General features: G+C 47.5%; 1 protein-coding gene across 1 annotated transcript in view; it reads left to right on the top strand.

Annotated features, from left to right (window-relative positions):
• The window catches only part of LOC138487325 (uncharacterized), a 2513852-nt gene that overhangs the window by 449416 nt on the left and 2040466 nt on the right, over positions 1-23970 (top strand). Inside the window, exons 19-20 of the mRNA XM_069613924.1 lie at positions 14736-14949; positions 15639-15809. Of these exons, the coding sequence (XP_069470025.1) occupies positions 14736-14949; positions 15639-15809 (385 nt within the window). The remainder of the gene's footprint in view (positions 1-14735; positions 14950-15638; positions 15810-23970) is intronic.

Genomic DNA, 23970 nt, shown 5'->3' on the forward strand with positions numbered 1-23970 from the left:
CCCGGTATTGCCAAGACGGAAGAAAAGGTGAAACGACAATTCTGGTGGTCTTCTTGGTGAAAATATGTTAAATCATTTGTGATGTCCTGTGGTGTTTGTGCCCAAAATAAAGGTCAAAAGATAAGACCAGCCGTTCTCCTTCAACCTTTAGACATTCCGCCAGCACCTTGGCACACCCTGTCATTGGATTTTATTACGGACTTACCTCCTTGTACAGGATATAACACTATTCTTGTTATTGTGGATTTATTTTCCAAAATGGCCCACTTCATTCCATTGAAAGGTTTACCTTCAGCTTCAGTTCTAGCCAAAGAATTCCTTGAAAATATTGTTCGTTTACATGGATTCCCATCTGTACTAATCTCAGACCGGGGAAGCCAATTCATTTCCCACTTTTGGCGTAGATGTTGTCAATTGGCACAAATCGATGTAAGATTATCGACTAGTCACCACCCTCAGACCGATGGTCAAACAGAGAGGACAAATCAGACCCTTGAGCAATATTTACGGTGTATGTTTCAGCAATCTGAAAGTAACTGGAAAGACATTCTTTGAATAGCCGAATATGCATATAATAACTCAGTACACTCTGGAACTGGGCAAAGTCCTTTTTATACTTTATATGGGCATCACCCTCGAACCTCAGACCTCGACTCACCTCAAGGCCTCGGAATGCCCGCAGTGGACCATCTGCATTCTACAATTACCCAAGCCTTCAAAGAAGCAACTACACATTTGCAACAAGCCAAGAGAAAATACAAGAAGAATGCTGACCTGCATCGGAGTGAAGCACCTCAGTACCAGATTGGGGAACAAGTATGGCTGGCTACCAGGCACTTATCACTCAAGGGACCTCGAACTTTTAATCCAAAATATCTGGGGCCTTACTCCATTACGGCCATAATCAATCCAGTGGCTGTTAAACTTGACTTACCAGCTTCATGTGTCACTTTTGAAACCAGTGCAACCTGGAACCAGACTAATCAAGCCTCCAGAAACCATTCAAATAGATGGAGAACCTGAATTCGAGGTGAAGAACATTTTAGATTCAAAGATGTTAAGGTCAAAACTTTTCTATCTAATCGATTGGAAGGGATACAGGCCTCAGGAGAGGTCGTGGGAACCCACTGACCATGTACATGCACCTCGATTAATTAAGAAATTCCACCGGATCTTCCCAAACAATCCAAAACCCCCGGAGGGAACAATCTTGGGAGGGGCCTTGGGGGAGAGTGCTGTCATGATGCCTACACCCGGGAAGCCAGTTTAGGGCAAGCGTCCCCGAAAGCAGACATCATGTCCCCAGGGAGGGACCCAGCAACCCCTTATAGGGGCTCTTTGGACATTGTCCTGGGGCCTTTGGCGCCAGGCTCATAGAAGGCATCAGTCCTGGCACCATAGGCGCCAGGCTCATTATGGGAGTGCTTGGATGGACTTACCTGATGCAGACCATGCTGCCGGATCCAGACCTCCTTGAGGTCAGAAAGGGACTAGTTTACCTATGGGACTATTTTATCACTCGGTCGTGGCTGAGGAAGAATACTTACCTGGAACTACTTTGGGGGCCATTTAAACCACGCCCAGACAGCAGATCACGCTTCACGTTGTTCTGCATCTAGCAGCTGGACGCTCGCCGTGTCTGCTCCTGCATCCTGGCTCCAGCCACGCCCGCCTGCAACCTGGAACACCTGAAAAGGAAGGAAAGGAGAGAAAGGTGAATAATTGAACTTTATCTACCTCCATCCGGAGTCCGGAACCATCACTCCGACGATCCTGAGAAAAGACATTATTTTTAGAAGCGCATCGCATCGCTCGCTGCAGCGCCGCGTTCCCCTCACCTTCACGAGGCGCCCTCGGGCTCTTCAGCGACCATTGGCACCATCCGTCGCCTTTCAGCGCCTAAGGAGAAAAAGAGACAAAACAAAAGTGAGCGAAGGAACAGATTGAGGAAGGCCTGATTCTTCCACCTTAAGACTTACCTGATTTTTGTTGGGACAATCTTTCCACACCTCGGGTCGGCGCCGCTTCTTTGGTACTGCTGTACCCTGGCCCCTAAGGGGAAAAAGAGACAAAACAAAGGTGAGCGAAGGAACAGATCGAGGAAGGCCTGATTCTTCCACCTTAAGACTTACCTGATTATTGTTGGGACAATCTTTCCTCACCTCGGGTCGGCGCTGCTTCTTTGGCACTTCTGTACCCCGGCCCCTAAGGGGAAAAAGACACACGCATTAGTGGGTGAAAACAAGATCACTAAGGGAACCATCCATCAAAAAGACTCACCAGAGTTACCTTCGGCGAATCCATTCATGAGTCTTCATCCTACATCTGAAATAGAGAAAAGGACAACGGACAATTAAGGCTTGAACTTTTGCAACTGAATACTTATGGCCTCATATCGGAAAAGTCAAGCAGAGTTGAATACTCACCAAACCCGAGATCCAGTGAAGTAACTGGAAATCAACGCGCCCCTGCATCGGAAGCAGGATGGAGAGCTCGTCCTTTCAGACTCTAAGGTGAGACTCTATGGGGAATCGCGGAGGGGGTTTGAGGAGTGTGAGAGGGGGAAGGGGGGGAATCCGACACATTATCCAGCAGACAGTTAATCCCCTTTTCCATCTACAGAAGGATTCTTCTACGGGCCAGACAGGCGAGGTTTGGGGGTCCGGTCCAGTCCATCTTCCGAGTCCTGCGCATCACCTTAGAAGAGGTCATAGCAGTCCAGAACAGATGGGCGCCTCCGTGGGAATCAGGTGAGCGTTACAGTATGTGACCTCCGGGGTATCAGGAGGCTCGTCAGGAAAAGAGGGCCATCTGGCGCGAAATGCGGCACGGAGCCCATAATACTGTAACATCTCAAGGGCAGGCCCAGGGTGTCCCTGCTTCCATTTCTGTGGATCAATAAACTTCCCTTCAGGAAAGAGGTCAGTTAATGCCTGGTACCCCAAGGCCCCCCAGTGTCGAGCCAAGGCTTTGTCCTGTGAGGGCTCCAACCCAGGGAATTCCCAAATGGGGAGCCATTTGTAATAGGGGTAGGACTTGGCCGTCGGGTCCAGAAGACAGCCCCAAGCCAGTAGGGCGGCCGTCACTGGATCGAATGGGGAATCCAGTACATAGTCCCGACAAAATATCAGGGTCATAATATTTGTCTCAGGTGCAGCCAGTGTTTCGAGTTTGACGCGTGGGCGTGTCAGGGCACTCGGGTACCAGTACGTGGCATACTGGGCCTGTGCGGCCGTCCAATATAGTGCCAAGTCAGGGGCAGTGAATCCCCCCTTCTAATATGGGAGTGCCATGTCCAGCCATTTCTTACGATCCGCACCCGAATGCCATAAGAATTGTGCACACGATCCATGTAACCTTGCAAAGTATTGTCTTCCGGGCCAGATGCGTACATTGCTAAAGATATAGAGAAGTTTGGGGACCAAAATCATCTTGATGAGGCAGAGTTTATCTGCCAGGGACAACGGGAGAGAGCACCACCTCGCCATATTTGATTCAGCTAGTTGTGCCACAGCGGTGTAGTTATCAGCCAGTAGGGTGGACTTGGATAGTGATAACTGAACTCCCAAGTATCTGATTCCCCCAGGGGTCCAGCGGAGTGGATACTCTGAGACAGGTTGTTGAGTAGTGTTAGTGAGTGGAAAAATCTAATTAATTGTGAAGCCTGAGAAGGTACCCACACATGTGATATCACACAGAATGGGGTCAAGGTGGGTGGAGGGGTCTCTAATGTATAGTAGCACATTGTCGGCATATAGAGATATCATTTCAGGGGTGTCTTTCAATCGTATTCCTCAATGGGAATGGCATGCTCTGATATGGTCCGCCATTGGTTCTATCACCAACGCGAAGAGAATCTGGGAGAACGGACAACCTTGGCAGGTACCCCGGAAGAATGTAAATAGTGTGGACGCAGTAGAATTGACCTGGACCCTAGCCTTCGGGGGCAGTAGTAATTTGATATAACCAATCATTTTGGGACCAACCGCCATTGTCTCAAGGACCAACCACATATACTGCCACAAGACCATGTCAAATGCCTTTTGAGCACACCGGATGTTGTGAGAAGTGGATCTCCCAGGCACAAACCCCCCTGGTCTTCGTGCACCAGGTATGTCATGATCGGAAGGAAGAGATTTGCTATTACCTTTGAAAAAATCTTAGTGCCGATGTTCATGAGTGAGAGAGGCATGTAAGAGCCGCATTCGTCGCTGGGTTTATCGGGCTTGAGCAGCACCTTTATGACAGTTTCACGTAAGGTAGGAGGAAGGATGGACGCCTGGAGAGATTCAGCCCACACCTCCAATCGTTTAGGAGCAAGGATCGTGACATGTTCCTGGTAAAACTCGGGGCTGGGTCCGTCCGGTCCAGGGGGCCCTGCCCTTCGGGAGATCAGAAATGGCCTTAACAATCTCTTCCAATAAGATCAGGGAATCTAGCTGGTCCCGAGTGGAGTGGGAGATGCATGTTGTGGGAATCTGGTTAAGGAGGCCCCTCATTTGATGCTCACTGTGTTCTGGAGGTAGTGCGTAAAGGTTAGTGTAAAACTCTGTAAAAATGTCCAATATCTGCTGATCCGACCATTGCAGAGAGCCCTCTGTGTCCTTAAAAGACACTGGGCCTCATTACGAGTATGGAGGTAGCCATGGTGCTATTAGTGCCATGGCTACCCCCTTACCGCATACTGGGTCCAGGTTCCCTGAATGGGGACTTACCGGGTCATTCCAACCTTGGAGGATCCTGTATTTCCCCATTCAGGGAACCCATCCCCATTCCCATTCGAGCCCCCATAGGGCTCAAAAGGAATGGGGAGGGAGCTAACAACGGGCCCTTTAATAACGGGCCCGTTGTTAGCTCCCTGGTCCTTTAGCCGGACCCGCTAAGGGACCTCGTAATGCGGTGGTAAGGGGTTAACAGCACCAGCATCCTTACCAGCGCCGTTAACCCCTTACCGCTGACCTCGTAATGAGGCCCACTATCTGGGCCTGGCCCCGTTCCCCTTTCACCAGTTTAGCAAGTGTTTTCCCCGGACTCTCAACCTCCCCATATTTCTGTGCGCCCATCGGCCGACTGAGATAGCGGACCTCCCCCAGGGCATGTGCATCAAAGATATCAAGCTCCTCCCTTATTTGTGCAAGTTTGATAGGGTCGGCTGCAGTCGTGCAGTCCAGTTCCAATTCACGCAGTTTAGACTCAGACCGACTCAGGTAATTTCTTATTGCTTTCAGAACTCCAGTTCGCTCGAGATGGGCATGCCCCTGATGTAGACTTTGAAAGCTTCCGAGCGGACCCCAACAGTAGTAGCCTGTAGTGTGTTACATTCGAAGAAAGTCACAATATCCGCCAGTATATCGGCTTTAAACACTGTATCGAGGAGGGCAGCGGATATGAAATGCCATGTGCTACATATGGGCACGGTCAATCCCACCTCAACCAACATGGTGCCCAGGGCATGGTCGGACAGTCTATGGGTAAGTATATGGGAATTACCTATCTTCCCCAATAAGTCACAAGACACCAAAAAGAGATCGATCCTGGAGGAGCTATTGTGTACTGATGAATAATACGTGTATTCACGCAGCTGGGGGTTAAAGGCCCTCCAGACGTCCCGGATGCCAAGTGTTGTGCAGTGCATCTGTAGTCTATGTGCCACATGTGACAGGGTTCTGGGTGCAGTTCTCGTTCTATCTAATCCAGTGTCAAGTATTAGGTTCATGTCACCTCCCCAAATGATCTGGAGACCTACATAGCCCAACAGGATCGTGGCAATTGCATAAAAAAATTCTGGGGTGTCCACGTTGGGACCATAGGTATTCACCATAAGGTATTCCCTGTTTACCATTGTACAGTGTGAGATGATGTACCTGTCCTCGGGGTCAGTATAGTTTTTGTGAAGTATGAATTTGATCAATTTATGGATCAGTGTTAGTACACCTCTGGCCTGTGTAGAGTAGGTGGTGTAAAACCTATTAGGCCCGCAGGATGGAGTGATGCTCACAGCCAAGTGATCCCGGGCGTGTGTTTCTTGCAACTGAAGTATCTTGATTCCATGTCTTTGGGCATAGGATGCAATTTTGCTGGCATTGGTGTAGTTACTCAATCCCTGGATATTCCAGGACATTATATTAATGGCCATTTCGTTGTCCTAGGTTACATCCCAGCAAGTATGACCTAGCGTGTGTCTGCCGGAAATTCCATTTCCGTTATAGTGCCCTTCCATAGTGTGAAATGCTGTCACGCCTCTGCCATTTTCCGTATAACTACCCCCAAAAAGTACTCCCCCCCACCCCCCTCACCGCCCCATCCCAACTGGCAGTGTCCCCAATCACCCCCCTCCCACAGAGTCTAACAGGCCCTCCAAACCGGTTTCGGAGGGCCAAACCAATGCTGGTCCAGCCACATCACAGGCCCAACAGGGGCACGCATCAACAAACTCTCCAGAGTAACAATACAACCGCAGTGGGGTGCGCTGCTGCTGTGCAATCAACTTAGTAGAAGCAGTGAAATACCAGAACCGGTATTAGGGACTGGCGGCGTATATCACCAAGACATGGGGCCTCATTCCGAGTTGTGCGGTAAGGGATACCGGGCACCGGTAAGGAGACCGGTGCCGGTAATCCCTTACCGCCCAATTCCGAGGTCCCTTAGCAGGAACCGTAAGGAACGTGTGGTCTGACCACACGTCCCTTACAGGTCCTGCTAAGGGACCAGGGCACTAATAACGGGCTTGCTAGTCGCAAGCCTGTTATTAGCACCCTCCCCATTCCCATTGAGCCCTGTAGGGGCTAAAATGGGAATGGTTTGTTCAATGGGGACTTACCGGTCCCTCCAGGGTCGGAATGGACCGGTAAGTCCCCATTGAACAAGACCGGACTCGGACACGGTATGGGAGGCAGCCATGGTGCTAATAGCACCATGGCTACCACCCATCTCGTAATGACCCCCATGGTGTTGTCTCGCTAGCTCGTGTAGTAATTGAGAACAGTGCGTATGCACTACAGAGGCAGTCTATCAATTCCGGATGTCGCAGGCACACTGTAATGTATCAATAGGCATAAAGTGCCAACTTGTGTACCATTGTATTAGGAATTGTTGAGTTAAGGAGGTTCCCCCCCGTGGCTCATATGGTTAGGCTCATCCCAACACATCACACAGAACATACATATAATGAGGAGCCAACAAATATGATGCTACTATCAACTCAGTCGCTAAAGGATACTAGTAGCCAAGGGCTAGGCAGACCAGTGGCAATCCGTCCCTGATTAGTCATTATCCATAAGATCCTCCGCTGGATTGTTTAGAGGTATCTGTGCCTCTATGAACTTCACTGCTTCGTCGGGGACAGTGAATAAGTATAGTTTCTCCCTAAAGGTGAACTTGAGGCTTGCTGGAAAGAGCATTGTGTAGGAGATGTTTCTTTCCCTTAAAATCTTTTTCACACCAAGGAACTGACACCTATCCTGCTGCACTCCCACGGAGAAGTCGGGGAAGATCCTGATTGTTTGGGAGCCAAGGAGCAGTTCCCCCTTCTCGCATAACAGGCGGAGAACAAGATCCCTGTCCCTATAACTCAGAATTTTAGCGATGATGGGTCTGGGAAGGTCTCTGGGGTTGGGTCGCAGGGATAGGGCACGGTGGGCTCGCTCCACAGTAAAGAAGGGGGACAGGACAGGTCAGGGTTGTCCAATAGTTCTTTAAGCAGGTTCTCGATTGCTGGATCCATGCAGCCCTTAAGAGCATTCTCCAGAACTCCTATAATTCGTATATTCCTGCGTGATCTAGATTCCAAATCGTCGCATTTCGCTTTTACGGGCTTCATGCCGCGAGTGACGGAGGCGACCATATCCTGAAGGGCATGTAATCCGTCCTCATTTGCTCCAATTCTAGACTCGGCTTCAGTGATCGTGGTCCCAGCCTGGTCCTACTGAGATTTAAGTGATGCAACGTTAGCATTGATATCGTCCAACTTTTTCGTGAAAGGAGGCAAAGTTCTTTGCCATGGATTCCATCATTACAGTAAGATCAGGAGCAGGTAAGTCTGAGGGCGAAGCAGGTTCCTCCTGGCTAGCAGAGGAATGTCCCTGACCAGGTCTAGGCGCAGCCTTAGCAAACTTATCCATAGTGCCCACTTTATTGGCTCCCCAGGATCTCTTTGACATTTCTGTACCGTTGAACACACAGTTCAGCCTAGGTAGATTGTGACCTGTTGAAGTATTGGTTCACACTTACTTAGCGTGGGCAATCAGCACTCAATGGTCCCGGCAGGTGGTGTTGAAACTCGGGGAAGGTGGCACCCAGTGGAAGTTGGCCAGACAACAGGTCCGCGGTCGGAGGCCTTTTGGGCAGTTCAAAGGTGGGACATCAGCATAGTGGTATGGCCCACCGAGTGATCCGACATTCAGACAGATGGGAGTATGGGCGATATGGAACACTGACGAGTATCTATGTGTCCACTGTACAATGAGGATATGAATAATACGTATTTATACGCTGTTTCGTTTCAGAGCGCACTGCTGGTGGAGATGCAGTAGAAAAGAGCACAGGTAGGTGCTGATATGCGTACGGTGTATGCACATAGTAGGACCACAGGGGGTCTTTGCGGGCAGAGTGATCAGATGCACCCCTACAGCGTTGAACACGCGGCTCAGGAAACCTCAGGGCAGAGGAGGATGCATGCAAAGTCCCGCTTGAAGCCTGAGTGGGGAATACGATACCGGTGGCAGAGGAATCTGGCCTTGCTGTGGGCCTCCATGGACAGTGGTAGACCACACAGCAAGGCAATGGGCCAATGGCCACCGCCGCGTAGCACAGAGGCGGCGGGGTTGGCAAGAGCCTAGGTGTCATGCATGCTGGACGTGGTCCTACCTCCTACGCTCGTAGAACAGCTAGACCGTTCTATTCCAAATGGCGGTTGTTCGATACGTTGCCGGGAAAACGACGTTTGCACTTTTCACGTCGCTAACTTCACGTGTATTCTGCTTCGTCACGTGAACTACGGCATTACGTATTTAAGCAGCGTGGAAACTTCACTCGCTGCTTCTGATCAAATCATTTGGCGTTGTGTAGCTGAACCTCCAGTCTGCATCCTTGCAGGTTACTACAGCTACTTTTTGGGCCTTCTATAGCGTGTTTTTCGCCACACGCTGATTCCTGGAGCTGTTTGGTTGCGTGTAAATCCACACGCGCACGTTGTCTTCAAACGCGGCTGGCCTGGGCTGCGTGAATCCTGTTCGCGTGTAAATCCACACGCGCACCTTGTCTTCAAACGCGGCTGGCCTGGGCTGCGTGAATCCTGTTCGCGTGTAAATCCACACACGCACTTTGTCTTCAAACGCGGCTGGCCTGGGCTGCGTGAATCCTGTTCGCGTGTAAATCCACACGCGCACGCTATCTTCAAGCGCTGCTGGCCTGGGCTGCGTGAATCCTGTTCGCGTGTAAATCCACACGCGCACGCTATCTTCAAGCTCTGCTGGCCTGGACTGCGTGAATCCTGTTCGCGTGTAAATCCACACGCGCACGCTATCTTCAAGCGCTGCTGGCCTGGGCTGCGTGAATCCTGTTTGCGTGTAAATCCACACGCGCACGCTATCTTCAAGCTCTGCTGGCCTGGACTGCGTGAATCCTGCTTGCGTGTAAATCCACACGCGCACACTATCTTCAAGCGCTGCTGGCCTGGACTGCGTGAATCCTGCTCGCGTGTAAATCCACACGTGCACGCTATCTTCAAGTACGGCTGGCCTGGACTGCGTGAATCCTGCTCGCGTGTAAATTCCACACGCATATATATTGTCTTCAAGCGCTGCTGGCCTGGACTGCGTGAATCCTAATCGCGTGTAATTCCACACGCACACACTCTTTTCTTCGCGGCTGTACAGAACCGCGTGTACTTTGTTTATACCTTAAAAGGAGCGCTATTTCCAACTCCTGCACCTGTGATATTAACAGGGGGATTGATTCATTTCTATACTTTACTCTACGTGGGAAGGAAGCTTTTCAAGGATAATTGGAAGGTGACAGTGAACAGTACTTTGGACGCTATCCTGTGGTGCATCAACCCGGTATCTAGCGTGAGCCTCGTTCCGTTCGGGATAAGTCTCACTTACTAATCTTCCCTTCCTTGTCGTTTGTTCTACCTTGGATTCCTCAAGAGACTCTGCTGGATTCATCTGCCCTAGACTCAAGGTCGGTGTGTGCATTCATGACATTTTCTATTCCATCATACCCAGGTTGGGGCAGTTATTCATGATACTTTATTTTGTTCTAGGCTGACTTCCTATACCTTACCCACGCCCTTTCCAGTGATCCATCACTCTGCCTGTTTTACCAGTCAGAGAGTTGTATCATTTGGAAGGTCTTACCTTGACTTCACAACTATCAAAACGCGTGAACAGGGATCCGGAAGACCCTACCACCTGTATCCTTTTGAGTGCCGTATCCTTTTCAGTTAATACTTTGGTGCTCTCTGACACTAGGGCCACCACGGGACCAAAGGAGGAGCACCCGCCAGGCAGACGGCCGCACTGACGTGACACCACGGGGTCGGGGCGGCCACGCTCGGACACCGCCTCCATGCCCCCAATTTAGCCCACCTCTGGGTAGAGGTCCGGGGATTGACCGCTGACCGCCAATGAGAGGTCCTGGCCCAAAGGGGCTCAGCTGCAGCTGTAGTGGCTATCGGAGGTGTCACCCACCTGGATTGTGGTGCCAGTCCAGTCAGTATGGAAGGTAAGACGATCCGTTGAGATGCTTCGGGGCCAGCCTCTGAGTAGACAGCGTACCACGTGCCTGCAGCACTGTACAGTGAGGTTCAGTTGCAAGCACGGAGCCAGATAGCGCAGAGGGCACCAGGAGGAGAAGAGGCTCAGTTTCAGACGTTCCTCATGGTTCCGAGTGACGGTTGGAGCGGGGCAACATTCTCCCGCACAGGTCACCCCGCGGCTTCGACCCCACTACGCAGTCCAGCAGGACATGGGGGAGCAGCTGGCAGTGCCTGCCGCAGCGATGACAGTCGGGCAGCAGAGGAGAGTCACGAGTGCTGGCAACACTAGGCAGTATGGGGCGTGCCGGATGTTGGCCCTAGCTAAGCCGCAACTCTGGGGTGGCCACACAGCAGGCCCTCGCTGCGCGGGCCGCCCCAGCTGGCAGCGTGGCTCCACACGTCACCAAGGATCGGCCCGTTGTAGTTTTTCTCAGGATTCGAGGCAGACGTGCCTCAGTTCGTCCGCTTCATGTAGTTGCAATTTTTGCCGGAGAATAATACGGGATCCGCCGATGTAGTCGGATAGGTGTTGAAGGCACACGGAGCTCACAAGCTAGGCAGCCATCTCCCAGGCTGCTCAACAGCGCCCCTCAAAACAATCCATTTTATGAACTTAATGCCAGGATGGAAAAAGGCCTAACTTGCCTGCCCTTTGCAGAGCTGGGTTTTCCCTACCTAAATAAAGGTAAGGAAAGTCTGAGTCAAAGAGTTCAAGTTAGGAATCTGTGTCCAAACCCTATACATGCCCTGACAAATATAACTATACAATATATGTAGGATTGTAAACAACCAAAAAGAAAACAGTGTTTTACACAAAGTCTAGAGCTTCTTCCAGCTTGCAGCTTTCTTTCAGCCCCATTCCCCAAGTATAAAATGGTTCCAAAAAGCAAAGTCTCAAAATTCCCTTTCTTAAAGTTAAGATGCAATAGTTCTATTCAGGTCTTGGGGTTTCCATTCCTCAAGTAAAGACTCTGGGTGTCCTTCCCCAAGTTCCAAGCAACACAGCTCAAACAACCTTGAAAATAAATATTCCTGGTCAGAAGTCAGGGTTCGCTTCCCTAAGTTTTAATTAACACAGTTCAAACAACCTTGAGATTAAATATTCCTAGTTAGGACTCAGGGTTCCTTCCCCTAAGTTTCAAATGGCACAGTACAAAACAAAAGACAAAATATCTTTGTCTCCATAGTTCAGGTAATGTTGATTTGAATATTTGTTCAGATAATTTGCAGCTTGCATATATTTGAACACTCCACTGGTAATCAGGTTTCAGTATTTCTTGTTTGTATAATCTGTAAAGTCACATTAGACTTCAGCATTCTGTGGTTTGTTTAATATAATGGTTGGCTTGTAATATTGATTCAACAGTTCTGCATATAATGGTTTGCTTGTGTTTAAAGTGTCTTTTCCCCCCTTCGAGTTCCAAAGGTGTTATTTCTGTAATGGTTACAAAGTTTTTAGTTCAGCATTCAATAATTATATCTCTTGCTTAGGGTTCATTTTCCCACAATTTATAATTCAAGAGTTGTTTGTCTTACTTTAATTAAATGGTTCACTACTCAGAGACCTTCAAAAACATGTTTTTTGCAACACGTGACCACTCTGATGTAAGATATTTCCCTTTGTTTGATAATTGACAAATATAATTGTTTGTTTCACTTTAATTGACTGATTAAATGTTCAGAGACTTTCGAAAACGTGTCTCAAGCCACACGTGACCACTCTGATACAAGGTATTCCTCCTTCTTTGATAATTGACATATATAGTTGTTTGTTTTACTTTAATTGAATAGTACATTGTTCGGAGACCTTTGAAAACGTGTTGCTCCCCACATGTGACCACTCTGATACAAAGTATTCAGGTCAGGAAATGCTCAAGTTCACACACACATGCACTCTTGGTTTCTCAATGCCCAGAAAGTCGCTGGTTGCACAGCCTTCTTCCTTTAGTGTCAGGGCTCAAGTTCTTGCTCATCAGACACTCCTGGGGTGGTCCTCCACTACAGGGGAACAAGCACGTTGAGTAGAAAGGTAATGGGCAGCCTTCCAGCATGACTCCCTTAACCACTCACAGTCTGCTCCAGGGAATACCAGCACCCACGCCATGCTGTAAGGTTCCCTACTGCATGAACTAGCCTCCTGGTCCTGTTCCTGTAATTCCCCTTTGCCACTGGGTTGGGCTCCATTTATACACCTGTAGCCCTTTAACAGGCTGCAGGTGTGGATGATCAATCAGCCTTGCCTGACCACCATTAAGAGATCATGCCTGACCTTCACTGCTCTTAGCAGGCATCTTCCTCATCCCAGTCCTGGAGTGATAAAAGAGCATGGACTTCATTGCTCTTAGTTGCTTCTTCTTTGTCCCAGTACTGTCAAGTGTCAATGGTGGGGAAATGAGAGGAACTGGCTTATAATAGCCCATAAAAGTTGGGGAAGTGTTGGGTTGGTCGTTAGTAGGGAAAAGAGGATACCTTGTCTCGCCCAAGGGCACCCCATTTCCAGTCCCCAAGGACCCTCCACCCAGTTGATCCTCCCTCGCTACTCTGCCCCAGGGTCGGGATCCAATAGCGATTGCCTTTTCCTGACCACCTGCCCAGAGGATCCAAGGGGAGTGAGAATACCCTCAGGTTTCTCACACATCCCACAGTTTCTCAAAATACTACAGTGGTTCAAGACCACAATGATTTTGGATTGCCCTGGAGTAGCCTCAGAAGATGCGGTTCTCAAATCTCCTAGACTTGGCCATCTGTCCTCCTTGATGTCTTCCCATGAGGGTGTATCTCTTCTACCAATCTGGGCAGGATTTGATCCTCTACCTGACCGTCATATATTGAACCTTCATGTGTGGCTGCTGAGATGCTGCTGTAGACGGTTGGGACCTTCTTTGATGTTCTTCAAGGACTCCCAGACACAAAGGCTATTCTTGGCTACTGATGGAGGAAGTGCTCATCATGGTGCAGAGCGAGGGATCCAGATCCTTTGACTCCCCCACAATAAGCCCTACCACTTTTTTTCATCTAACAAAAAGCAATGGATAAACATTTAGTACTTCAACAATATAAAGATGGTGGGGGGAGATTGTACTGCAAAGAATCTATGGATTTTCTACAACTGTTTGTGCCAAACTGGTTCATCTCACCTTTGATTGGTGCAAATTCTTAATGAGTTTATGAGGACTGTTTGCGAAAGATCTATGAGGTTTTTCCGATTTTTTTCTTCCCGAAATACACTTTTGCAGAATATTTGTTGACGATTTTTACCACAAAATGTCAGGAGGGACCCCCACACTGCTCCCTTCAACCCTCCACCTTCTATATACCTTACCCTAGCTTACAATCAGCATTTTTGTGGAACAAAGTGGTAAAAATGTGGCAAAAGAATTTGGGAAAAGCGTGGAATACCCATGTGAATATTAGCAATATTAACTTTTTCAAATTAGAATGCCGTTTTAGGCTTTCAACAGCTCATCATATAAAGTATCATTTATGTTAAGACTGCATGGGAGGAGCGAACAACACTTCATATTTTAGCTTTGGCTGTATTTCTTTCTTGCACTGCCAGTGATTGCTATTCCTTTCAGAAAAACACACTTTTCTAAATTTTGAGAGAGACTTGAACTAGCAATTGAGCTTTCCTCAGTACCTGCCAATGTGCCCCATTCCATGTGAGAGAGGCTAGTATAGTCCTGTTTGCATCCTGCAATTCGTCGACCTGGATTTATATTAGGGAGATGCAGGAATACAAGTTCCTGAATGCAAAAAAAAACACACAACGGAACTGCTATCAGTCAAATGGAATGAGGCATCTTGGTCTGAAGGCGTCCACTAAGAATATTTTCCGAAGCACAGAAAAAGGGCACTGTGTATGATACCGGACAAGTAATGTTAAATTGACAATATCTCCATTTCTTTTAGATCCAATTTGTAAGTATACTTTATTTGTAACATGTTAAGCTCTTGTCTCTGCTTCCCTTTTAAGGAATTTGGAAGAAGATCTGGAAAGGCAGCTTCTACCTGATGGACAGATACTCCACTCTCTTGCCCAGAAGTCCTTCGAGGCTGTGGGCATCAGTGAAGCCTCTCCAGCCTGGCAAGAGTACATACAGCATATTGACATGCTGGTTTTACAAGGCCTAAAGAAAGTGACCATCACCAGCCTGGCGTCTATGTTAAATACCCTGTTAGACTGCGAAGTAAGTATACAATGTTACACAATGTTACTGAATGACTTTTGTTAAACTGACCTAAAGAAAGGCTGACACATGAAATTTGACCGTAATCTCCCAACTAAGTGAACCCGAAACCCTAAATACTAATACTTGCTGTAGATTATCATATAATTCTAAGCTTCTTTGTCATCAGTGAAAACAAACACACAAAATGAAAATGTCTTGCAAACGGATAATTGGTGGTAGGAATGAGGTGTTAAGGTGCACGTGGGGTTCACACACATTAAGCGCAGTAAGAAGACTTAACATGCTAAAGCAGAGATTCTGCTGCTTCTGAGCATATCCATTCACAGACAGAGATGAACTATGGTACACCTTGCTCACTGTTTGGTAGCTCGCCAGAGTTTAAGGCTTAAATCCTGCCACTGCTCATGTGTACGGTTCTGTTCAGCACAATTCAAAGGAGTAAATGACATAAAGAACCGAATGTCCAAATAATGGAAAGTCTAAAAATAGTAAGAGTGTATTACTTAGGCACTACTGTTTTAAAAAATGAATCAGTAATATCACAAGCAGAATAGCATTAAACTAACGGTCAATATGAATGAAATATTAGAGTCTTAGATTTAGGTTATTGGGTAATTGCTCTTTCTCTGGAAGTATGTTGCTGGGGTTCATTATTTTTCATGTTCGTCATTTTATCTCTTGGGCAGCACCCGCCTCTGTTATCCGTCCAAGTGGAGCTGATTGACAGTGAGGTGGCCTTCTCCCCACCGCTGGACCAGCGGGCTGCACAGCAAAGTGTGCTGGAGCATATAGAAGAATGGCTGAAGACATTTCTGCTTAGAAGATCACTCATAAGGGGACTCTCATCCGTTGCCAAGGTACTTCCAGTGACAAAATAGATCTATCTGTTAGGCTGTCTGCTGACCACTTGCATCCGAACGGGTTGTATTGATGAATTGGCCCATAATCATTTTATATTATTTTTTATTGAAAATGGTGATGGTTGTCTAGTCTTTCAAACCCAACGCTTCTATTCTCTTTGTTCTTCTTATTTGGTGAGCATCCATATTTGCAGCAAAGCTTACTATGAATTAGCTGAGGTGTAGCCAGATTGTCTAACAAGTGGTGCCTGAAGCTAATGTAGTTGGGCACGGTGCAGTGTCATTAACATCTGTACATTTCCACAGCGCTTCTGAGTGGGCATTTACAGATTTTGGGTGGGCCTTGTCCGCTCAGGCCCTACCCTGTCTACGCCTCTGCGATTTACTAGGGTTTCCGTTACATCAGTACTGAATACGACCCAGTTTTTCTTAGGGACCAAGCAGATCTCCCACAGTAAAGCATGATTTGAATGGATGTTAATGTCTCAAGGTGATGCTGTCTCTTTGTGCTATGGATTTGAGAGTTCATTGGGGATTGTGTGTTTGATAAGCTTGAATTGTTTTCTGATTGGTGGGGAGGTGGGTGTTAAGGGACGATTCACGTCCACAAAATGTGTGTGCCCCTATAATCCAAATGTTCAATGTTTATGCATAGTGAGTGCAGTTCTAGCTCATCTTTTGGAAGTATGCTGAGTCACATATTTTACTGCCCACTTTCAGCCTGTCCTCACTATAGATGACGCGCCCAACATGTGAAATTAACATGAGAATAATGCAACTTGAGAAAAATGTTGCTTGAAAAATGTCTTTCCTGGAAAATGTATCCTGCTAAAATGTTCCCTTCACTAAACCAAAGGTCCATTGGGAAGATTGGTGGGGTTGGGGTCTGCCCCTACCCTATGAGAGAAATACATTTGAAAGAAAAAAGAACAACATCAAATAGCCCCAGAAAACCAAGATAAAAGGTATTTAAAGAATGCAAAAATGTTTAAAAAGCAGAACAAAATTAAATAAAACAATAAGTAATTATTTTAAAGAAATTATTCCAATTGTAGCACCTAGCTCACCAAAATTTAATTATTCAGACCGTAGACATTAAGAAGTGAGAATGTATTTTAACAAGAAACTAGTGCATAGAACCAAGGATGAGTAATAACTTAATTTCCATTTCATAAACCTTTCATTTGAGGTTTTATTAATATTTCTAAGCACTGTGGTGGAGGAGTATCTAATACCCACCCCAATGGCACATAGTGTGAAAGCCCTGGCTTTTAAAAAAACGTGTTATTAAATTCTAAACTGATGTGGGTAATTGCATATGCTGTTCAGATTCCCCTTTTCATAGGCTCCATCCCAAAAGCATACTAGTATCTGTGACCTGCTGCAGCAGTATCCTGATTTACAACCACTGCTCTACCAGTGGCACAGAGTAGGTTCAGAGGTCACAGCTGCCCATTTGACAGCTGCAGAGACAGCCAATGCCTTCAAGCAAGGGGGCTGCATTTAAGATATGCACCCTTGTTCCAGAAAACTGCACAACTCTGAGGATCCTGTCCTGGTGGCACACTAAACTGTAAATATAAGCCATAGCTGAGTTGGGGTATGGTGGCCAGCCTCTCCCAGAGTTATCTGAGCCACATTAAATTGATAATGCACATGTGTCAGCTCTGTGGGCCCAGGGTAGCTGCGGAAGGATTATGTGTATAACTCCCAGACAAGGCCCAACCCTGCCCACCTTCAGGACTGTGGCCTTAGGGAAGTGCTTCTTTTTGTTCCTTTGTAAGGGCAGGTAACACCCTTTCCCCATGTACAGCCACTCCAGATGAAGCTTGTCTGGGAACAGAATCCAACGGGCACACCCATTCACAGAGAGCAAGGCCTCACACCAGGGTAATGCACTTCCAAAGGCCTTTGTTCTTAGACAGAAAGGAAGGGGGTGGAGCTAGAGTAGTCAGGGGAACTTTGTTCACGGGAGGGAGACTTCTACCATTTTGAATCTCTCTGCCTCTCTTTCTCTTTCCTGTCCCCTCCACTTCTGTAAAGCAACCGGAGGGGGGTGTCTGTACTCCTGCTCTCTATACGGCAGAGGAGAGGCACAGAGGACCCCAGCCAAGATTCTCTGTTACGGTAGTAATGGACGAGCAATCAAGGCCTAGCTTCTCAGGAGGTTATGTGGGCTGGTTCTTAAGTACAGTGTAGTCCCCAAGCGCCCCAAAGGAATGTCCACACATTGTATTAGTTAAAACACAGGCTTTATATAAATAAGGTTCAAAGTTATATACACAATCACAATAATACACTTTGTGCTCTGACAATTCTAAAATGGTAAACATATAGGGTTCTAGGTAGTACAACAATTACTCTGATTCCATTGACATGCATCAACTGTACTCAGTTCAAAGAGCATACAAATCAACACAGCAAAACGATATCAACCATAGGCTTAGGAGGAAGACAAGTTGGTGAGACAAATAAGGTTCAAAGTTATATACACAATCACAATAATACACTTTGTGCTCTGACATTTCTAAAATGGTAAACATATAGAGTTCTAGGTAGTACAACGATTACTCTGATTCCATTAACATGCATCAACTGTACTCAGTTCAAATAGCATACAAATCAACACAGCAAAACAATATCAACCATAGACTTAGGAGGAAGACAGGTTGGTTAGACAATTGGCCGACTAGTGGCCCCGTTACCTAGACACAGTTCTGTATGAGGATCCCCCGGCCTGGGCAACCTGTAAATGAAGATGCACTACAAGCCCAGTCCATATATTGTCTATTAGAGTCTTATCTTCTTCTATAGTTCTGCATCCCAAATGTACCTGGTGTTGTAGAGTTCTTCGTTGGGTAATCGACGGGCCCTTCTTGAGTGCGCTCCCTTTCAGGCAGGAGCCACGTGTCGTCAAACTTCCGAGATGAAGAAACGGTGAATGTTGTCGTTGAGCCAGCAGCTTCGGTCCTTGCAGTGCTCATTGACGATCGGTCGAAAACGTCCTGCAACAGGGGAGGCGTGCGGTGCACCTCGGCGACAATGGTTCATTGCCGCAAAGAGTCAGTGAAAAACTCTGGCCCAGCAAGGCCGCTGAGACGCCGGCGTCTGGCGGAGGCGAACGGAATGTGACCACGGCTGGCTTTAGCAGCTTCGTCGGCGTCTCTGAGGTCTTCGGGTGGCGGGAAACCCACCGGCAGATTCTCCTCGGTCGTCAGTGGCCTTGACTTTCTCCGGCAGGACGAAAGCGGTCGACGATGATGAACAAGGGAGTCCTTGGATGAAATGTTCTTAGGCAAAGGGAGCACGGCGGCTCCGGTCAGCGACGGCAGTCATCGACGGAGGACGACTGTCCGATACTTCTCTTCGTTCTCCTCGGCGGTCCCCTTTTCCGGTCGGCAGCCTTTCATAGGTCTGTCTACCAGGGAGCTTTGGCAAAGATTGGCTGGTGCACGATGGTCCCTCGTAGCTCGCGAAGAGGTCTCCTAGCCAGGTCCGTTCTTGGATCAGTTATTGAAGGCACAGCAGCTTTCAGATTGCAAGGAAGGGAACAGCGGTTCACCTTCTTCTTCCGGCTCGGATTCGTGAGTAAGCATCAAGTATCAACTTCAACTTCTGAACGATTTCTAGCAGTGAGAGGCCCCCAGATATACTGTTGATCTCCCATTCATCCTTCTGGGTCACACTCAGGCAACCAGTAACTCAGAAGGGCATTCAGGCAGTCAGTCAGCCAATCAGGCACACAGTGCATTCAGGCCATTCTTCTCCATCCAGACACTCACAACACAGAATGTGGATTCGGACAAGCACTCTGCCGTTCAGCACTACACAATGCATTCATGCCAGTTTCGGGCAGGGCTGTCTCAGTCATTGTGTCAAACACCAGATACTAGACACCCATAACACAGAATGCGTATTCGTCACACACTACATTCACCCAGGTCCCACCCCACGGGCGTACCCACAAAATACAGTAATTGGGAAGACTCCAGCCAGTCTGGCCTGGAATACCCCAAAATACCATACATGGAATTTCCACCCAACAGCCAGTCAGGGGCAAGGGGCAGAGTCAGGGCTTCCCGGGACTTCGGGAAAAGTAAGGTAATAGGCGATAGAAAGCAAGAGGCCACAGGGGCCATCTTGTTTCCTATCAGGAAACCCTGATTTCAATGACAGGGTTCAGGCATCCCAAAATTGAGGACGCCCAGGGCACCTGTCAATTCAGCACAGAGCTGCCACCAGCCCGTATCCTGCTCTTTGGGCCACACACAGGTGCCCAAAAACATACACTAGGAGTACAGGGTTGTACTCCCACCCAAGGGTCTGTTCACCAAACCAAATACAAGAAGAGCTGCACCGCCAGGAGTCCCACGTGAACTCTGGCACGGAAAACTAGTCAGAACACATGATAAAAAGCAGTAAAGGACAAGGATTCAGAGGCCCTGTCCCTCTGATGCATATCCAGCATCACAACTTCCTGTCAGGAAACACATTGCGCAATGAGTGTTTTTGCCATACATTGTGGAATACTGTGGTGGCTTGAAGGCTTGAAAGACTACACTTCCCAGCAGGCCATGCGTTGGAGCACAATGCAAGGGATTTCATGCTAGTCCAGTCATCGATGCACGAGCTGAGTGTACCACCGCCAAGAGTCACATAGGTGAGCAGGTCCTTCTTACCCTTCGTCAGTTCCAAGAGTTATAAATCCTTTGCTTGCCCTCTGTCTGGAATGAAAACCCTGGCCCATTTCTGTTATAAGGTCCTCAAGGTCATACAAAAACACACTTTTGGATTCCAATAGCTGGTTTACCCGGGCTGCCCCAACGCCTCCTAAGTAGGACAATATAAAGGCAGCTTTAGAAGGGGTATCAGGAAAGGAGGCAGGCCTGCACAAAAAGTGTAGCTTGCACTGATTTAGGAACATTTGTTAGGTTTTGGGATCCCCAAAAAATCATTTTGATGGAGCTAACGGAAAATGAAATGAGACAGCATCTACCATGGGTGCAAATACCGATACTGGTGCATTCATCGGAACAGCTGCTGGGGGTGAAGCTGCCATAGCATCAAATCCTTCTTCCCCATCCTGGGGTAATGGATGAGCTGAGGCTTGAAATCTATCAATATGGGGATGCATAGCGGCAATCTTCGTGCGTAAGGCCTGTGTCAGGGCAGAAATATGGTCAGCAGCCCTCTCCATGACAACCTGGGCAGACAGGTGGCTCTGCAAACATTTGCGGTCATCACGCACCTGAGTTGTCTGCAAGGATTGCCCTGCCCCCCCCTTCCTACAACACCCATGTAAGCTCTAAAATTAACAGAGCCATCCTAGGGAGCAATAAAAAGGTGGGAGGAACATGCTCACCAAAAATACGGCAGGACCCACAGCCTGCAGAGGGAAACGAGGAAAGGATTAGAAAAGCAGACCAATTGCAAATAATCAATAGAACAGTATTTTAGAATTTGTAAACAAAAGCCATAAACCTATTTGATAATGGAAGGCCTCCCTGGGCACTGCGTCCATAGACCAGGAGAACTGCATGATGAAATGAGAAGCGACAAAAAGAAAAAAGTAACAGACGAGGGACCTACCTGTTGAAACACGGATCACCTAAGGGGAAAAAGTAGAGGGCAGCAAAGAAAGGAAGAAGGGGCTGGGAATAAGGAGGAACAGGAACTGAAACAGGAAAAATGAGCACTGCATGGAAACAAGGCCGCTGTGTACAAACAAGGCCCCACTTACTTGTTGCAGAACAAAGAAGTGTTCCGACATCTGCGGTTATGTTCACTGTATCCGTTGCGGCCGATGCATCAGTGGGAGTCAGATGACCAGTATGACGGCCCTTGCATTGTGTGTCAACACAGGGCTTGCTGGGACGTGTAGTCTTTCCAGGCATGAAGCTGCCATTGTATTTCCTGATGCCTTACCTACAGACAAAATGCTTAGTGCAGACCACGTTTCCTGACACTTCCACTTTGGGTGTGACTCAGAAGGGCAAAGTCCACTAATTCCAAGGGCAAGGATTGGATCCCTAAAGCAGGCTAGCTTTAGTCCAATCACCTGGCCGGCCTCTTTTGCCTGTAAAAGAAGTGTTCTTGCACCACTTGTTTGAATCATCTTGAAGCATCTTTGGATCATCACTTGGGTAGATTTTGCTGAACCCGGCTGAGAGAGCTGCCCTTTCTAAAGTCCTCCAGTTGTGAGGTGAAGGCAGGTGTTCCAAGGCAGAGGCAAGCTCTGTCCTCTAATCATCCTGAGGGACCATTGGGGTGAACTCTGCTGCTGGACCTTAAGGCTGCCTCTCTGCCAGCCACCCTGCTGTTTAGGACCTCACTGTGTTGCAGGTTCCCTGAAGATGTGTGCCAGCCTCCCCTGTGTCTTGGAGCCCGAGAAGAGGACTGACATTGGCCCTTGTTTCCCTAGATTGGGTCTCACAGCACCTGGAAGCAAGAAGAGCTAAGGCCCCTGTTGTCAACGACAACCCACTCTGAGCTGTGAGTCAAAAGCGCTCAACACCGAGCAATCTAGCAGGACCCTTCGATGCTGCCCTTTGGTTTCCATTGTTCTCTGAACTGCAATCCGCTGTTTGACTCTGTTCACTGCCGCACCACGCCAGCAAAAGAACATCATTGCCTCGGCTCAAACAACGAAGTTCCCCAAACAGCGACCTGCACATAAAATCCACTCACCTGCGCATCTTGGTACCAGTTCACCACTGTCGAACTGTGACTGCCGACTAAACCTGGGAACTGCCTGAACCGCACAGTGCGAGTAGATGACTTGAGACTGCAGCCATCTTCTGTTCCACCGCTACTCGATCACAGTTTGCCGCTGGGCCATTGAGAATGCTGTATCCTCGACTTGAGCCGACACCGTGAACTGCGCTGAGAAGCCTGGTTTGATGCCGTTCAACCACCAAAACATTTGTGAAGGTACTCTTGACCGATATCTGCCTCCCTGGTCCATTTTTGGGCCCTAGAGACTGGATAGGTCATTTTAATCTCGTTTTGCAACTTGAGGAAATATCCTTTTGAACATTGTAGCCTTTTTGATTGCCTTTCTCCCCTTGTCTCATCATACAGAATGCTGCACTTATTTTTATTTTTTTATTTAAAACGATATAGTTTATATATAAACTTTTAATTTCATATATCTTTCATTCGTTGATACCGCTTCTCGCTGGAGCTTGTTTTGTGATTTTTTCCCTGAATGATGTAATGATAAATATCAGTTTATCATGTCCCAGCAGTATTTGTTCCCATCGTTCTTCTGAAGAGTGGGCTTCTTTGCTGGTGGTAAAGTAGGTTCTGCATAGTGTTCTTTGGGCCTGTAATGTTGGACATACCATGATGATCTGATATAATGTTTCTAAGGTTCCTTTCTGATTGCAGAATCTGAATTGAGTGTCTCCTTTGTCCTGTTTCTTGATTATCGCCAATCTTGCTCTGGTGGACAGTAGATTCAGACACAACCTCATGAAGAGCGATCTGATTATTGGATCTGGAAAGATCATCAAGTAGGCTGGTAGTTGTGTTATTGGCCTTGAGTCAAGTAAACAGTTCAGGTTTTCTGCAACTATTATATCTGTTCATATTTTATGTTTCTTCTACAGGTGTAGTGTTTTTCAGTGTTTTCTGGTTAGTTAGTATTGTACATGGTGTAGCTGATTAAAGTAGATCCTTTTTATAGAACCTTAATTGGACATTTGTTTATTTTGGACTGTTATGCTTCACTGTTTGGGTTGCTACTGAACCACATTGACACCCATCTTAGGAGTATAGACTTCCCTCAGCCCATGTTACCACAAAAGACAAAGGAGGTACATCTCTTGACTATGCCTGTTTTACCTTTATGATTGTGTTGGCTCTTGGTTTGTAGAAGTGTGAAGACTCAGTGGGCATTTTAGCCTCTACTTCTCCTTGTACTCCTGCAGGGCAGAAGTCAATTCGTCACACATAGTATTCTGGAATACTATGCACAATTGCTTTAGTCAGACCTAGTCTTCTAAACATCTTAACTGTTCATGTGCTGCTGTTACGAAATCAACCCCTTCAAGCAATTTGCTGAATAGTGCATATCATTTGGCTATAACTGGTTTGAAAATTACAAAGCAGTGTAAGTGAGTCCATATTTTTAGCCACTAGGCACCAACCAACTTCA

The sequence above is a fragment of the Ambystoma mexicanum genome, chromosome 9, assembly GCF_040938575.1.
Source record: "Ambystoma mexicanum isolate Mex_15411 chromosome 9, UKY_AmexF1_1, whole genome shotgun sequence".
Classification (NCBI taxonomy): Eukaryota; Metazoa; Chordata; class Amphibia; order Caudata; family Ambystomatidae; genus Ambystoma; species Ambystoma mexicanum.